General features: G+C 44.6%; 1 protein-coding gene across 2 annotated transcripts in view; it reads right to left on the bottom strand.

Moving 5' to 3' along the window:
- Positions 1-6569: 6569 nt before the first annotated feature.
- Elovl5 (ELOVL fatty acid elongase 5) overlaps positions 6570-18995 on the bottom strand; it is a 73216-nt gene continuing 60790 nt past the window's right edge. For both annotated transcript variants that reach the window (XM_085689424.2, XM_087905405.1), the window contains exons 4-8: positions 15281-15358; positions 14263-14434; positions 11269-11393; positions 9522-9656; positions 6570-8450 (exon numbers count right to left, since the gene is read on the bottom strand). In XM_085689424.2, the coding sequence (XP_085545550.1) occupies positions 8307-8450; positions 9522-9656; positions 11269-11393; positions 14263-14434; positions 15281-15358 (654 nt within the window). In that variant the 3' untranslated portion in view covers positions 6570-8306. The remainder of the gene's footprint in view (positions 8451-9521; positions 9657-11268; positions 11394-14262; positions 14435-15280; positions 15359-18995) is intronic.

Below are 18995 nucleotides of genomic sequence, written 5' to 3'. Positions count from 1 at the left end.
CTTTAGTGAGACCCTCAGCATGGTTCCCTGCTAGAAGCATTCCGCTTGCTGCCCAGATGCTCACTAAGACGTACACTAGGAGTCTTGCTACAGGACCTCGCTCCCAGATGAAGCCTTATGATAGGAGGGTGTTACTTAATGAAAATTAGGTTTGTTCCAGGTTTTCCAATCCTATATATTTCCTATACTCTGGAATAAAGTTAAGCTGTCTCACTGAAGGCATCCCCCAGAGGGCTGTCTCTGTTGTATCCACAGCGGTCGGAACCCTACTCCCCACTCTGATGACGCCACGGAAGGAGAAGCACAGTCGTCTACAGCCCTCGGCAGCTTTCCACGTCTCACACTTATTTCTCCTCTGTGTAACATTATTTAATATCCAACGCCAGCAACGTGGCCGGTCAATTGCTCTGCTGGTGTTCTCTTCCTCTCCTCCTCCTTCAAACAGTTTCCCCAAAGAACAAAGGCCCACCCACTTTGTGAACACCTTGTAGCTCAGTCTCTCAGTTTGCCTGTTTCTTTTAACTTCACTCTATTTTCAGTTCAAACAGGACTTATCTCCCCTGCCCAGTCCCTACCGCTCCCCCTTCTATTCCTATTGCTTCCCCTTTTATTTCTATTTTCTTTCTCTGCTTTTCTCTATAAAGCCAGTACTAATCACTAGTCTCACTCTGCTTCCTCCTTTTCCCCCCAAGCCTGCAGTAACTAACACAGCAGTGCACAAGTCAGTACCAGCGTTCCTTACTTCATGAAATGACTGCTAAAGGGTGAATGTTTTCAATTTGACTGTATTTTTATAGTGGGCCTACCCTTTCGATAAACGAGTTTTGTTTTTTGTTTGTTTGTTTTTTCCAGACAGTAATCTATTCTCATAGAGTACTGGGGTTTTAGCCTGGTGCCTTGAACACCAACCCAGCAGAGAAAAGGACACCACGCCTACTAGCATCAAGTCCCTCTTGAGCACTGCAAATACTTACACTAAAATATCGTGATACTCCTGAGTGAATTCTAAGAGAACACAAACAGTAAAACGAAACAAGAAAGCCCATATTTTAAAAACACAAATAATCAACTCTATTTTAATTCTTGATGGTTTTACCTAATTTACTTTTATTGGAGCTCCATTGCTCTGGGATCAATACAATCTTTGGAGAAGTCATACTGTCTTAGATTTTACTGTCTGGGTTCTTGCATTGAAATTTTTGTATATAAGATAAGGTATTAATCTTTTTTGTGTATCACCAATTTTATTAAAAACATTACTATATATAAAGATATAGATTAACCCCAACATAATAAAAGTAGGTGATTTCAGTATCCCAATACTACTAATAGACAAACAGGTATTAAACAACATTATAGCTCAAATGGTCTTAACAGACTCCTAAGGAAAATCTCATCAAATACTGCAGAATACATAACTTTTCTTAGCAAAACTCAAAAGCAGTGGATGGAAAAGAAATAAGATCAGGGCAGAAATTAAATAAAATAGGAATTATACAAAAAAGAATCACTACTCAAGAAGGCTGGTTTGCTGAAAAGATAAGCAAGATCAAAGATCCCTTATCCAAACCAACCCAAACAGAGAGGAGTTAATAATAAAATTAGAGCCGAAAAGGGAGACATTACAACAGATACTAATGCATTTCAGAAAACCATAAACATGCAAGCTAGAAATATATTCCACAAACCTGGAAAACCTGAAAGAAAGATGAATTTCTAGATGGGGACTGACCTACCAAAGCTAAGCCAAGAGTGGGAAATCATTTAAATAGGTCTAAAACAAGCAATGAGGCTCAACTAGTAAAAAACAATCTCCCAACCAAAAAAGTCCAGAACTAGGTAGATTCACTGTCCCATTCTACCAGACACACTTATTTATTCTTTCTAAAAAGAAATAACACCAACACTTCTCAAAGTGCTCCAGAAAACAGAAAGGAAGAAATGCCTCAAAGCTTTCTGCAAAGCCAGTATTGTCCTAACGCCAAAAACCAGGACACGACACACACACTGGGAGAGCCAGAGTTATATTTTAAGTTTTAATTATTAAACCTAAGACAACCACGAAGCAAAAATGCCTCTGACCTATAAGTCCCTTGCCCAAAGACAGAGCATTCCTGAAATGCTGGCAGCTGTTGTCTATGGGAGATAAAACCCGCATATTTTCACTCCCCCAAACAAGCTTGTTTGACCCATCTGCTCCAGATGTGCTTGCATGTGGGCAGGAGGCTCACAGGCAGGAAATATGTCAGGATGTATACACTTGCCCGTGACTGTGCCTCATGGGAAATGTGATGAACTGTGGGGTTTGCTTTTTAAGCCCCTGCAAATCATGACGAGGGGTTATTTTCTGGAAATCCAGAGATGGACCTAGCCAGAGCCCATTCACCTGTCCAGTATTTAATTAAAGCTTGCTTCAGATTTGACTTTAAATTGTGGTAGTAGTTTTATTGTCAACCTGTGGGATTAACAACAACAAAGAAAATTAGAGACTAATCTCCCTGATGGAAATAAAGACAAAAATTCTCAATACTTTCAAACTGAATTCAAGAACAAATTAAAAAGATCATTCATCACGATCATGTTGGCTTCATTTTAAAGATGTGGAAATAATCCAACATACTCAAATCAGCAAATGTAATCAACAGATCAATAAATGCACTCAAGGATCATCTCAATAAATACAGAAAAGGCTTTTGATAAAATCCAATATCCCACCAAGATAAATGCCCTGAAGAAATGAGGTTAACTTTTTCAACATCGTAAAGGTTTTATAAACAAACCTACAGGCACCATTCTACTAAGTGGGGCCTTGTCACGTCCGTCTTGCCAGCAAGGAAGATGCAACACTGGATTCTTCTAACTGTGGTTTATTCAGGACCTTTGAACAATCTTCTCACCCTCTCGCCCAGGGCAGAGCCAGCCCACAGCTTAAATAGCCTCTGGGTAGCCAACCCCAGCAAGCCACGTGGGAAATGCAGATAGGTTCAGAAACGTGGAAGCAAGCCAGATCCTTAGCGTTAGCCATATATGGAGTTGTTCACAACTGAGAGCACTCACCATCGGGAAGGTGGAAGGCGGAAACCAGCGCCACCTTTAAGGTGTGGCATCATGCAGCTCTCTACAGTTCCTCAATGCACTTTCACTACAATGAGAAGAGCATGAGCCTTCTCCATTCTTAGTAATAGGTGCTTTAAGACAAGAAAGGAAATAAAACCAACAGCCTTTCTGTATACCAAAGGGAAGCACAGGGTAACGGTCTCATTCATAAAACAAAACATCCACCTTGGAATATAAATAACCAAGGAAGCTGAAAACACCAAAGAAAGAAACTGAGGGAAACACTGCGCTTATGAATTAGAGGAATTAATATTGGCTAGACTACCAAAAGCCCTGTACACATTCAATGCAACACCAATGAAATTACAATGACCTTCTTTATCAACACTGAAAAAAAAATCAGTCTTAAGAAATTCACATCCACCAGGCAGTGGTGGCACATGTCTGTAATCCCAGCAATCAGAAGGCAGAGGCAGGAGAATCTCTGTGAATTTGAGGCCAGCTTGATCTAGAGAGAGTATGAGTTCTATGACACCCATGACAGAGACCCTGTCTCAAAAAACAAAAAACAGACAAACAAAAAACTCAAAACAAACCAAAAAATCCCAAAAAACAAAAAGAAATTCCCATCCTTGACATCCACCACCAACCTCCAACAGTAGATTTTCCATGAGATCCAGCTGAACTGCTCCGGGTGTTTAACCAAAGGAATCCTAGTCAATATTTGAGAGATTATGTGTATCCCATGCAGCACTGTTCACACAAATGTGTCATGAAGCCAAGTTGGGTGCTGAAAATGTAGCGTGTGTGTGTATATATACAAAATGGGACTTCTTAATTTTTAATTTTTTTAGCCATAAAGAATGAAGTCATGCCACTTTTAGGAAATGGATGTAACTGGAAATAAACATACTAAGTGAAGTAAGCCAATCTCAAAGAGACTAAAATTGTGTATTTTCTTTGTCTCTTAGATTTTTGCAGATACATAAGTCATAGTCATTCACACACACACACACACACACACACACACACACACACACACGACATGAAAGTAGAATCACACTGTCTAGGGAAACAGAAGACGAAAGGGAAGGGGCATAAAGGGAATGAGGGAATATGGTCAATGTATAATATATACTTGTATGGAAAAAATTAAATAACAAAAAAGGAAATCTGGTAAAATTGGGAATGCAGACTGAACATTTGACTCGTAAGGCTTTCAACTCTGATTCAACAAAATAAACGCCATCCCTCTGTGACAGGGAGCTGGAGCAGCCAATTAAGGCCCCAGGAGTAAAGTAGCAGCTTGTACTTGAAAGCCATGATTGGGGGGCTAGGAGAAAATCAGTCTTACAGGCTAAGAGCCTCTGTGAGCCCCAAGTTGGGCTTCTCCAATTAGGCTACGCCACCTTCCATATGAGTAGGAAGGCTGCGGGGGGGGGGGGGGGAGGCGGCTTCTGCACAGGGAAGAGAACTCAGTAACAGAAAAGGACTGTGCTTGGCCTGGCTCCCTTCCCTGGTCGGCAGAGGAGAGAGACTGAGAGCAAGTGCCAGGAGATGCAACTGAACACTGTCTTGGCGAGGCAGCCTAGAATCGTAAGAAAGGGAACCTATGCAAACAATGGGGCCGACCTTCCAAATGTTTTGATAACCAGGTAAGCAGAGGACCAAGAAGCCAGTCAGTTCTGGTGTGAGGATGGCAGCCCTCAGCTCAGTTCAGGACACTGTTGACAAGGGAGCATTAGACTGTGGCTCACCAATCTGGTCTTTCCAGGGAGATGAGCTACTTCCTTCTCTCTTTTCTGTCCACTGTCTTCTCTCCTCTCCTCACTTGGCTTTTTGGATGAAAGGGTTTTCGTTGTGATCCTGGCTGGCCTGGAACACTAGGCTGGCCTCATTTGCCATCATCTTCCTCACTCCGCCCCCTTTGTGCTAATAGACTAGGCTATCTTGCTATAACTCTAATATTTGTGTCTTATATTTACCTTTGTTCTAGACATAAAGGGGAAAACGCTGATCTGATTCTTTATCACCACTAGCCAATCTCCAAAATCCCCTCAATAATCCTTTAACAGGCCAATGTAGTTTTCAGGTGACATTTCAAAGTATTATTTATATAAAAGCTCCAGCCTACATTTCAGGCCATTGTGTGAAGGGAACAGGAGAACCAGGCGTCTGGGCCACCAGTCTCATTGTGAAAGATGAGGCATTTAGATCATCCATCTCACTGTAGACAAGAATGAGAGATAAAAAGCCTGGGGTAGGTTGGGAGGGGCAGGGATGATAAAACTTGGGGATGATGGAGCAAGCACATCACTCTCCAGCAGACTCAGCAATCCATGGCACACGCCTTCTGTTTTGTCCACGGAGCATTATGACAGTCACGCCCACTCGCTTACATGGCTGTGGCTGCTCTGTACTCCACAATGACTCAGTTGAGTGGCGTCCATGAGGACTGAAATGGTGTCTAGCCTGCTCCTCACAGAAAAATGCTCACGTACAGTCTATAACGAGAAAGGTAACTCAGCCAGATGAAGGGAGAGGACGGGCAGAAAGGATCAAGGAGTGTGTTCAGAGCTGGACTCTCTGAGGGGGAGGGAAGGGCAGAAGGAGCTGGGGATCGGGGACACTGTTTTATCTCATGGGGTCCTTCCTCGTGGGAAGTGGGATGGCAAAACTTGATTGTCCACTTGACTACATGTGGACTTAACTAAAACCCAACTGGCTGGACACACCAGTGAGGGATTTTCTTTCTTAAATCATTTGGGGACTGGAGAGATGGCTCAGTGGGTAAGAGCACTGGCTATTCTTGCAGAAGACCTGAGTTTAAATCCCAGCACCCCATGGCGTCTCACAACCATCTGCAACTCCAGTTCCTGAAGCGCCAACACTTTCCGACTTGATTGGGCCACATGGCACATGTATATATATAAGCAGGCAAAACACACATACACATAAAATAAATCTAAACAATTTTTTTAAACAGTTGAATTAAATAATTTGAAGTGGGAAGACCTACTTCTAATACGGATCTCTGAGGTGGAAAGATCATTTTTAATCTGGACCACACTTTTTGCTGGCAGCCTATAAAAAGGACACAGAAAACGGAAGCTCTCTTCTCTTTGCCTGCTTGCTCTCACTCTGGTTAGCAAATCTATTCCTTCACTGACATTAGATCCTACTGCTTTGGGATTCCAGTATATACCAAAGAGCAGCTGGGATATCCATCCTCATGGGCTGAACAACTATTGGATTCTTGGATCTTCCATTTGTAGACAGTCATTGTTGGACTAGATGGACCTCAGCTTGTAAGCCATTCTAATCAATCTAAAATATATATGTATGTATGTGTCCTTCTGTAAGTTGTTCCTCTAGAGAGTCCCGACTAATACAGCCACTGTCCACACGGCGCTACTCACATCCACTCCCTAAGTTTCTATAAAGCGATATAGAGTCGACCAAGTTCCAGTCTTTAGGAACTGGCTGCACATCGAACAATGAAAACACAGAACTGGTAATCAAAAATGTTTTAATGATTAATGTTTAGACATTATTAACAGTGTGGGTATATCCAGATGAGCTAAGCACACTTTGACAGCACACTATTGAATGTTACAGTCTTTGTTCTGAAATACGTAAAGACACCTGCAAACTGGTACCTAGGATGAAGACACACACAAATATACACATTCCAAATTTGATAAATGTAAACAGACGCCGCAACTCCTTCCAAACAGAAAACCCACGAGACTAATTAGGACCCATCGGCTCCTTATAATATGAATGTGCAAAATTAAAGCATGGTAAACTGATATTTACATAAATATCAAACCCACAATTAGTTTATACATTGTCAATCATCTGCTAAGATGTGTCGTGAGTGGTTCAATGAATTTTTTTTTCAATGCAGAAGGTATTCAAAGGCTAAACTTTCAACACTTTAAAAAAATGACACATAAGAGTCGCCATCTGTATGGCCACTGCCTCAGGTGCACGAGACACGACTTTAAGATAAGCAGTCTGTTACTTTTAAACAAGCGCTTTAAACCAATCTTTAGATGCTAAGCAGAAAAAAAAAATATAGACGCTGCCAAGCTTTACACTGAATAAGCAAGTACTCCCCAGATGCTCGCTTCCTTCATGTTCTAGCTATGTCTTTCATTTTACCTCAAAATACTTAAGGTGCTTCCTGGTCTCGTGGTGAATTAGGCACATTTAAAAAGTATATGTCAAGATAGCATTACAGAAAAACAATACAAAATTTGGACCCAGGTAACCAGTTCCCCATCATCGGTCCATGTGACTGTCACGTAATGAATATCTAGTCACCTTCCTGAAAGGTACTTGTCCTCTTTTCATATGGCGGGAAGTAGAATGGACTTTCTGTCTCCTGCATATAAACACTCAGTACTTCAGAAGTGTAAAGTGGCCTGCTCGCCCTCCTATAGTCACTCTAGACTCGGGGCGGGGGTGGGGGGTGGCGAACCAAGAAGAGATACGTAAGTGTCTCAAAACAGCTTTGGACCCTCTCCCCACATCTTTAGACACACTAGTAGTGGCACTCAAAATAAAAAAATAAGATCTGTTAAAAAGTTAAACTGACTGTCCCACTAGACTTGGGCCTGTTGATGAAAGCCAGCATTATAAAACCGAAGGTGCTGTCAGATTCTGCATCTCCAGGACACTTGAGTCACACACCGTACTCTAGTTTCAGAAATCATGTATTTGATTTTTTTTTTCTAAACAGAGCTATTACAAATGAATACAAAGTTGAAACATACCCTAATTAAACTACTAAGCTTTGGGCCCTGCTTTTTTTTTTTTTTGTCTTAAGGCATGTGTGTTTTTCTACTGTTAACAACATCGTACAAATTTACATTCACAATCACATGCATGGTCTACACTTAAAAAAAAAAAAGTTTGGATTACAGTGTTTTAAATTGTGAACCACAATTCAGCACCTATCGTGTTAGAACTAATAAGGCAACAGCAGTGTCGTATACTACAATAACACTCCCTTTCCACAGTCTAGCGCAGGGTCGAGGAGAGCCCAGAAAGGTGAGAGGTTGTTTGCCTACTTGTATAATCTGTATACATATTCTAGGGGCTTTGAACTGATGAGAAAGGTCCTACATAAATCACACTACAGTCGGCCGGACTACTGACAGCAGCTGTTACGAGCGTCAGGGCACAACTCATACTGTGCTTACAATCACACGCCGTGGTCTGGAGGGTTCGGCTCCGCCGTGTCAATCCTTCCTCTGCTTCCTCTGCTTCGCGCTGCCTTCCAGGGAAGTGAAGCTGTTGCTGTGTCCGTTGACGGCAGCCATGGACCCGTTCTGGTGGCCCTTCAGGTGCTCTTTCGTCCGAGAGGCCCCTTTCTTGCTGTAAGTCTGAAATGGACAAGGCAGGTGAGTGCCTGCTAACCAGGAGAACTGTACCAGGCTGCACCTAATGAGGCCTGCTTTCCTTATTTGATAAATCTTATCAAGTAATTCCTATGCTCAAATAACGAATTTCTACTGCAATCACACTTCCATGTTTTGGTTTTTGAGGCTTAGCTTATAGATTCTCTGACTCCTAGGCCACTAGGCCACAACAGAAACATTTATAACAATACAGAATTAATGTCCACTCTGCTTTGCCTCTTCAGGATCTAGATGGTGGAGCGATGGCTGTGACAAAATTGGCCTCTCCCATTGGATAGTAGCTCCTCTAACACACAAGCCATTGCTTGCCATTCATTTTTTTTTCTTATTGCCCCAGCTCCTACCTCAGTTCTCTTGTACTGAGTACTATGCTGCTAGAAACAACTGGAAGAGGGTCCCATAGTCAGGGCCCAGCAAACCAGGAGTCACCAAGTCACAGGCACAGAAGAGAAACAGTGGCTGAGCCTCCACGGGGCTGTTCCACACTACTGGCCTCTCCTCAGCACCCATTTCCTTTGCCCTTCTTCCTGACCTCCTGTCCTGGCCAGTGGGGACTGAAGCCACTTGGCACTGGCCACAAAAGCAGGAGAATCACCAGTGAGTGCCAGGTGGTCAGGTGCCCCAGAGACAGTCTGTGAACACAAACCTCTCCCACATCCTGTGACCAAACTCAAGCCCCAAAATTAAGCAGTGGGCATGTAGGAAGAGTGGGACAAAGCGGTAGGTTTCCGTTCTATCAGGGGTCTTTGATGGAAACGTCACTTAGCTCTAATAAGCTGAGATTTCTGACTGAAAAATCACCTCTTTATGTCTCTGCACTAGGTCAGAGGGCAGGAAAAAAAGCACCCTGCTAAACGTGGCATTTCCCACCTGAGTCCCAAAATGCCCAAGTCTCAGCAACGAGAGCAGAACGGGCAGTTCCTCTATCCCTACAAAGAATGCAGCAGAGCACAGGGCCAGCACCCAGCGGTGGCTCCACACAGCCCCACTGAGAGAAAGGCTGAAGGTCAGGGGTCAGCTCAGGGTGAGATTTACCTGAATATAGAAGTTTGTGAAGAGCGTGATCAGGGAGATCATGTACCCGATCTGGAAATACAGCCACCCGAGGGGGAAGCTACACCGCCAGAGGAGTCCGCAGCTCGTCTGAATGATTGTCAGCACAAACTGGACCTGAAGGAGCAAGGCCAGCGCTGAGCAGTAGCAGAGAACACACGGGGTTCCAGCCAGGGGACTGGGATCAGAGCGCCCAGCCAAGTTTTGGAATCAGCATTGGCCAGCCTTCTCTAACACCTTTGATCCTAACCTTGGTATGTCTGTGTCTTTTCTAAGTCCCCCCTCTCTCCTCAAAGCGATTAAACCACCTTTCTCCAAAATTCTGGGACTCAGCTAGAAGAGATACCAGAGAGAGGAGTGAGCAGGGTGTTTTAAGGGTCAGTGATTGTATGTGTCACACGTGATCTGACACTTCCTACTCTGTATGTGTTCTCTCTGACATGGTGAAAGCTGTCATGAACATGAAAACTCTTCTTGGCCACAATGCTAGTTCTATAGAAGACTTCTAATGGGCAACCTTGAAAAACAGGTGGACCCACACAGAGACGCTGCAAAGGTGTTAAAGGCACGTGACTACTAAAGCGCCCCCAGGAGGAACAACAGGAACAAGGCCAGCCCAGGGATATCTCAGAAATCCTACCAGCTCTGTTTGCCTCTATTTCTTCAGCCTAGTCCTCTGAGGTAAACCTGAGCTAGGCAGACACAGAGCCCAGCAGGATGTCAATGCCCCAAGGTGTTCTTCCACATTCTGCCAGAGCTGGGACTGCGGCATAGATCCATCTCTGCATCCTTCCTTCTCTGCTACCAGGAGGCCAGAGAACAATTACCCTTCCTCACAGGTGAGAAAAAGATTAACAAGGACCTCGGAGCAGCTGGCAGAGGTGATAATGAGACACCAATCGCAGAAGGGGCTCAAGCTTCTCAGATTGCTAGTTTTAAATTTTGAAAAATCAAGATTGATTCAGGAGGATCTAAATTAGATTCATTTGGAACACAGGGATGTGGCAAGCCTGGGCTGGGGAGCTCCGTTCCTGTCCCTGCAGCCAGCTTTAGCCTCCTGCCTCAATGTGTTCACCTACAAAAGGGAGAAACCATTTACTTCGCAGGAGTGCTTGACATCCAGAACAAAACACGCCTGTATGGAGACATAGTAATATTACTCATTAGCTCAGGAAGCTTTCACGAGGGCGAAGGACGGTGTACCTATGATATACTGCCAACTAGCCACGGCTGAGCAAAGAATGGTGAAAAGAATCATAAAGACCAGACCGTTACTGGCCTGCTTCTGCCAGGGCCCATCATGCAGGGTGCTTCGTTACACGGGGCCAGAGTCATCACCTTGTACCTAAGCCAATAGGCTCACTGTCTAGGAAGCTGCAAGGGCTCTGATCTCAGTACCTTAGAAGGGCTCCCTGAAATTCCCGGCAACACGGATAAGCAGGTCTCATCTTCATTTTGGAAATGAGAGCATACACAGGTACACGAGTGCACACTATGTGTGCTTACACACACGAGTAAAAACTAAGACTGACCTGAAGGTGGGAGCTCAAGACTCGAGGCATCCCCAATCCAGAGCAGTCTCCCTATCCGTTAAAAACAAGAGCATCCCCTAATCTGCCTATGTCAAGCTGAACCACATCAACTGGATTCAATTAAACAACAGCATGGCCTGGAAGAGGACTGTGTCCAGCAGGGAGCCAGCTCTGGGCGCAGGGACAAAGTTACTCACCAGCTGCCCCTGAGTGATGTATTTTTTCCACCAGAGGTAGGGACGTAAGGAAGGAACAGAGGACAAACCGTAGTACGAGTACATGAGGACGTGGATGAAGGTGTTGAGTGTCGCACCGAAATAAGCTGCAAGGGCAAAGGGGGCATGCATTAGAGGTTTGTAAGAGGTGGGGGAAATCCAAGACACTTTTGGAGGCAGAGACCTTCCTCTCGACAGAGGACAACAAACACCACAGCAATATGGACTAGACGGACGTGTAATAAAAAAATCACTTTCCACTTGGGTGGGCAGGGCAGGTGGCCACCAGGACACCTTAATCCCAGTGGCCAATTGACCCTCCCATGACTACTTGTGCCCCAGACCTGGCACCTGCATGTGTGGTTGGCACACCAGGAGGCAGATTCTCCTCCCAGATGCCTACGATGTACCATTCTGAAGACCAGGCGAGGATAAGCAATGGACAGAATGCTCTAGAAAGGCTGTTTCCACTCCTTTGCTGAGGTCTGGAGGAAACTTTTGAAGTTATGATTACTCCCCAGGACTATAGTTATGGTTTTATTAATACAGAATCTACAGCCAGTTCCTTCAAGATAAAAGACCCATGTTATCATATGACTTCCAATTTCCAGTGCAATATCATTTTTTTTATACTTTCATCATCAACAGTAAATAATGAACCAAAGCTCCCTGCTCCTTTCAGACGCACGGGGTTATGTTAGTAGGAGTTTCTACTGGCTGTGACAGAAACAGGTCCTATATAGCCTTGCATAGGTCATGTATACACTCTAGTTTTCAACGGGCCAGGTGGGGCTAGCTGTTCTGAGATACCTTGAAATGTAAAATATTCTTTCAAATGTAATCAGTGGAGCGCTGTCCCTAGCAGACTTCGGGATAGCTTATCCGCAGGTGATGAGGGAGAAACACTAGCTCAGGAGTGTTTGAGCTCAGCCCTTCCTTCTAGGCCTCACTCTTCTCCCAAGTCCAAAGGTTCTGTGCCCTTAGGCCACATAAACTCATTGACAGCAACCCAGGTCCCCTTTGCAAAGTCCTTGCCTATTTCTGTATCTTGAAGCCATGGTTTCCTCAGACAGTTCAGAACTTCCGGTTTTACTTTAAAGCCTTTGACCCATTTAGGATTGATTTTTGTGCGGAGCAAGAGATCTGTGTGTCCTGTTCCACTGATTTACACATGGATTTCTGGTTTTTCCAGAACCATCTTTTGAAGAGGCTTGTCTTTTAATTATTTCAATTTTAAATTAGCATACAAAGTAACGGGCTTCATCGTGGAATCTTCATACATTTCTGTCAATGTGCTCCGTTCTCGTTTGTTCCCTTCCCCAGTGGTGTCTCTCCCCCTCCCTACAAGCTCTCTTCCTCCTCTCTTGTGATCCTTTTTCTACTTTTGTGACCTACACATAAACATACATATACATTTTTTATTTAGGTTCACATATGATATACAACATGCGGTAACTGAGTACGGTTCATTCCATTTTGATGTGAGATAATCTTTTTCTACACTCTGAAGATGTGTCTCGACCAAGGCACCTTCTGAGGGGTCTAATAAGGAGTTGAATGGCCAGCAGCTAGGTTGGAGAGGATAGGCGGAACCCCCCAGGCAGAGGCAGGAACTCTGGGAAGGAATCAGCAAGGCAGAGATTTTCCAGGCAGACACTGAGTGAGAGAGACGCACCATGCACCATACTGAGCAGAGGTAACGATCCACGTGGCAGAACATAGATGAATAGAAACGGGTTAAGTTTTAAGAGCTAGTTGGGAACAAGTCGAAGCTAAGGCAAGTCATTCATATTTAACAGCAAGTCTCTGGGTCACCATTTGGGAGCTGGCGGTCTAAAGAAAGCCCGGCTACATCTGGTCGCCTCCATTTTCCTACAAACGCCACGGTTTATACCTGTCTAAAATTCCACTGTGCACCGTATATTTTCATCTGTGTTGGTCACGCAGGCTCCATTTGTTGGCTATAGTGAAGAGAGCAGCAATAACCCTGGATGTGCTTGCATCTCTGTGGCACACTGACTCGAGTCCTTGGCTACTTACCCAAGAGCAGTACAGCAGGATCGTACGGCTGTTTTAGATTCAGTTTTTGAGGACTCTCTATAATGATTTCCATATCAGTTCTATGAATATCAGTACCACCGGAAGTGTATAACAGTTCCTCTTTGCCCACATCCTTACCAGCATTTTGCCTCTACTGGTACTGAGCCTAGGACCTTGGTGATACTGGTCAAGAGCTCCTCACTGAGCTACACTCCCCAGTTGTTTGTTTTCTTGATAATTATTCTGACCAGAGCAAGACAGGCTCTCAAAGCAGTTTCAAGTTGCATTTTCCTGATAGCTAAAGGACACTGAGTGCTTTTAAAAAGTATTTATCAGACATTTGTGTTTCCTTTAATGAACGGTGTGTTGAATTCAATAGTCCATTTACTAATGAATGATTTGTGGGGTTTTGGGTTTGTCTTTTCAAAAAACAATGATGGTTTCTGCTGACACCTTTGTCAAAGTTTATGTGGTAGCTGTGTGTTTTCTGGTCTTCTAGTCTGCTCTTTTAGTCAATATGTCCCCCTTTGTGTCAGTACTAAACCGCGCGTGTTACTATGGCTCTGTGGTATAATTTGGGACTGGACCTTGTGATACCTTTAACACTGCTCTTTCTGCTTAGGATTACTATGTCTACTGTATGTTACAACAAAGTAGGAAGGAGGAGACCAAGAAGGGTTAAAGGGAACATGAGAGGGTAGTGGGAGGAGGGACAAATGAGAAAAAGTATAATGATTTGAAAATGTCACAATGAAATCCTTTACGGTGCATGCTAACTAAAAAAAAAAAATAATAAAAATAATAAATAGAAAAAGAAAAAAGCCTGAACACAAATTCAAAATCTTAACCTGGAAATCTGCATAGCCAACATCCTCCCTGAGTGCCTAGGCTTCCAGTCTGTCTCTGTCCTATGTCCCCAAACACGCTAGTACTTACAATGGCCGCAGGGAACCCAGTTCATCACAAACCACCAGATGTTGAACATGGTGGCGTGATGGTAGACATGAAGGACTGTTATCTGGTGGTTGTTCTTGCGGAGGATGAAGAAGAAGGTGTCCATGAACTCTATGAGTTTGGAGAAGTAATACCACCACAGGACACGGATGACCTAAAAGCAAAGGGTTTATGGCTTATGTCTCCAGTGCTTCTCTGGAATGTCACCTGTGACATGTCGTACACACGTATACCCAACACAGAAATAAAGCTAGAGAGTCCACTGGCTGCTGGTGCCTTCCAGAGGCGGGGCTCCAGCCACTGTTGGGCGCCTTTAATGGATGAACATGCGATACTGGGAACCCTGAAACAGCAGCAGGGAATGCCTTCCAAGGGCTCCAGAACTCTGGCACACTCTTAACAAGAACAGGAAGGTGCACACCTGCAATCCCAGGACTTGGAGGCAGAAACCAGAGAATTGAGAGATCAGGACCATCTTTAGCTACACAGAATTTGAAGCTATAAGACCCTATCTCAAAGTGAAACTAAATCCAAACAAAAGCACCAACCAGTATGTCCAGAGGTAGCGTTGGCCATGCTGAACTTGGACTGCCAGCTTAAAACTCCAGTTCTCAGAGTGGAAGTTGGATTTTATTTTTACTATCACAACCCAGAGGGCTTATTATATATTATTATATTTTAAAGTCACTTACAAGAGTGACTTTAAATCTGAACGATCTCTTTCATGTATGCACGAAACCTGATAAATACAATCTTCCCTTGTCAACTGCTCACAAGAGCTTCTTCTTCAGAGAGGGAGGCCTAAGTTCTTCATTCTGTTTATGCCTTTTCTGTTCAGATCTTCATATCACACACCCAGCACTTCTTTCCCTTTTCAAAACGTCAACAGAAATGATCACGATCAAGAGACTATGGTCTTCTTCATCTTTTGTCTAAGTTCTTTATTGAAAAACCAAAAACACCCAGACACACCCACCCACCCCCACCCCTGAAACAGTACCTTCATGTCTGCCTCTCCTGCCGAGTGTGTTCCCTGACAGAAGAAGTTGTATTTGCCTTCCCACACACCTGTCACCAGCTGAAACAGAGAAGAACAAGTCTTTACTGTATGAGGGCCCTGTTCAATTTCATCCATTTGTGAAAAGTTACTTGTGGCTACACTGTGGCGAGTTCGCTCAAAGTAAAATAGTCATTCTAACGCTGCGCCTTCCTTAACACGCTGCGCCTTCCTTCACACACGGAGGTTGAAGCAGGAGCGTGAAGTCACTCCCAGGCTGCTGCCTTCACAGACTCCCTCCACCTGGTGCCTCAGCCAGCACAGACCAGTCCAAGATGTCATCCTGTCTCCTTATGCACTTTCCCGAAACCTGGACTCTCCAAACCTGAGTGCACTCCGATGGCAGTGTGCCAGTCACCGGCTATTCAGGGAATGGGGGCACAGCAATTTGGAGTTCTAACGAGTCCATAAATTGCCAGTACCAAGACCACTGGACTGGAACTACACCTTAAACACTAAGAGCAATGTAGTACATTCTCCTTATTCCTTGGCACTTTCTGTTCTGTTGCTGGGTCATCTTCTGTACTCACAGGTCAGCCATCTGTAGACAGCGGTGGCAGCACAAAAGGACCCCGCAACTGGGGTGCAAGCTTTGGCTGGTCCTGCAGTTTTCACTGGCTCCCTTATAGAGACTGTTTCCTCATCAGCACCATGAGTGAGTAGCCTATGATGAGACCTTAAGATCCACTCGAGTGGTTGGCATAAAAAGTGTATTTTAATTACTCTATTTCCACGCTGCCCACCTGCTATGTTCCTAACACCCATGGGATGCCATTTGTCTATGAAAACCACAACTCCAAGTTTGTTTACTTTCTTCTACAGTCTAGAACAATCTTGAGTGTTCCTGATGATCACAGAATGCCAGGTGCTGAGACGGCACACTTTAGGCCTCATCTCAAGCAAGCTTGAAACACACAAGGACCCAGTCACCTGCTAAGTGTGTACCTCCATCCAGCGCCACCAGCAGCACCCAGGACCCTTGAGGGATGCACTCTTGAACTACCCCACACCTTCAGAATTTAAAACCTAGATCACCGGGTAACAAATTCTTGAGACTCTAATGATGTTGCTTCAAAGTATTGTCCCCCAGCAGCAGAGCTGAAACCAAACAGGAACCTTTAACAATCTTGGGCCCTATCCTAGATTTCCTGACTCTGAAATGTATGAGCAGAAAGCCCGATGTGGGGTATGTGTGTAGGAAGAGAGGCAGGGTCATAGGTTGAAGTAATGATCCTCCTGCCTCCACCTTTTGAGTGCTGTGATTTTACAAGCTGGCCAGTGTTTGAATAGGTGATTCCGACCACATGAAATTTGGAACAACTATGGGTGCCATTGAGGCTGCATAGCATGATCACCCTGGGAGCTTTTAAAGAATTATTAATCCCTGGTCTCACCCTGACCATGAAACAGAACCTCAAGGGGCCTCTCATAAAGTTCTCAAGAGAATTCACTGTGCAGTTGAGACTGTAAGCTGGTGGTCTTGGGCTACTGATCTCAGTGAGAGAGCATTGGAGGGAAGGAGTAACTGAGAGCCAGGATCTAGGAGGCTCAAGGCTCACTGCCCTGGAGACAACTGCTCAGCCTGGTGAACATACAGATGCCTACTGCAAGCAGCATGCTTGGATAAGGCTAGGAAGACACACGGCCATATTTCCATCCTACTGGACATGAGAAATAAATGTCAAGCGTGGTACGCTCGCACGGGTGCCGAGTCTAATGTCTGATGTTTAACTTCCCTTCTGCTGTTTTCTGTTCTGTAACCTTCTCCACATGAAAACAGTCAGAGTTTACAGGCCAAAGAACAGCACAGGACTCTGAATAGCGTCACACAGAGAGCGAGCGCTGTGGGCTGGGAAGGTCGGACAGTGAGGACTGTGGTTTTCACCGCCCGAGTGAGGGTGGACGAAATTGTCTCTAGAGGTTTTCTGTCCAAGTTTTCAATCATTTCTATGCTAGACTTCGTAACAGACCACACCCAACACTATTTTCTCCAGACCAGCACCATGAGGTAGCATCCTAGGTGTGAATGTATTTTTGATCTTATGTCCTCTTTCAAGGCCAGTTAAGTCCGTCACTCACAGCCCTTTTAGAACTTCGAATACTCAAGATACAAAATGGGGAGCCAGAAAGCAGGGTGAGGAGGTGGGTGTGGTGTCTGTAGAGACCCAGCTGGAGAGAGGGCCATGTCATCAGAGGGCTCTGCTCACTGCTCCACCTTCTATCCCATGACAGAAACATTAAGTATCTGAGACATGAAAAGGGAGTGCTCCTTGTCAAAACAACGTCACAGGTAATGAAGTCAAGTTGCCATGAAGATAAATGTGTACAATAAAAAATTGGCTAAAATGTTTATCTTCATTTGCTATATCTTTTGAAATTTTACCATATTAAAAGCATCACATTTAGCAGGGTGTGGTGGCACACACTTTAAATCTCCCCTGGGAGACAGAGGCAGGCAGATTGAGTTTGAGGCCAGCCTGGTCTATATAAGAAGTTCCACATCAGATAAGGTAAATAGTAGAGCTATCTTAAAAAAACAAAACAAAACAAAAAAAAACCCAGAACAACAAAAAAGTCAGATTCTAGACCCTCCCATCACTTTTCCCCAGCATTGGAACCCTGGGCTGGCTGACCATGAATAAGACACTTACTCAGGTACCGAGGGCTGCAATCTAACTCTCTGCAGGGTGGGGTTGCTCTGTAGGAAAAAGGGTAAATGCCTACCCCTTAAATTCTGCAGGTGCCTCTTAGCAAGAAAGGCTCCTCTTGTCATGTACCTCGTTTTCATTTTTCTTTCTAAAGGAATCCAGGTGGGACTTCCTTCTATAAGCAACGGAACTGAAAATCCTACTTGCCCTTCCCTAGGGCCTGGGATAAAAGAGGAAAATCTCGACGTAAAGCGCCTTTGGAGGAGAAAGAACTCCTCCAGTGTGGACACTGGGCGGGAAGCTCTGTGAGCTTCAGTCAGCTATATCCAGCAGAAGTGGCTCACGTGGTGACCATGCTCTTGGCCTGAGGCTACCACTCCCCCATCTCTCCAGGTTCTTGTGGAGGCTGCCCTGGCTGCAGCATTGCCTCCACAGAAACTGCCATGATGCTGTATGTCGGTAGACGCAGTGGAGCAAGAGAACCCAAGAGAAAGGACACGGAGACGGAGACGCTGCAAGGATTGCCTCGACCTCGAGCTTCTGAGACTCAGCTGCTGAGGGACTGCTCCTGAGTGACAAAGCAGACCACAATGGCCACTATCTGCACACTCCCTGCACCACTGACTGCTCCAAGGACAACAAAGAGAGGATTACTTATGTGGCTTTCCCTAAGTAGCCAAGATAAAGCCATGTGTGCTTTCTATTAATTAGGCCAGGCGCATGTGAAGAGCTGTAATTAACACACAGCCAGCAGCTTCCTTCTCTCCTAGGAGACAAATTCAATAGACAATGGGGGTTTTGTGCACCTTTTCACCTGAAGAAAAATGTAGGTGAGCCTCAGTCACAGCGAGGTCCGGGTGATGTAACCAGGGAGCAGACCTTTAATGGCGAGGTCTGCCTTCTAACCACAGATGAAGCATAACCTTGGCACAGTTACTTCCTGGAACGCTACCAGAGCCTCTGAGGAAACAAGGTCATTTGACGAACTTGTGTCTAATTGGAAAAGCTCT

The sequence above is a fragment of the Myodes glareolus genome, chromosome 4, assembly GCF_982192425.1.
Source record: "Myodes glareolus chromosome 4, mMyoGla1.1, whole genome shotgun sequence".
Taxonomy (NCBI): domain Eukaryota; kingdom Metazoa; phylum Chordata; class Mammalia; order Rodentia; family Cricetidae; genus Myodes; species Myodes glareolus.
This window is presented reverse-complemented; position numbering and strand designations above follow the sequence as displayed.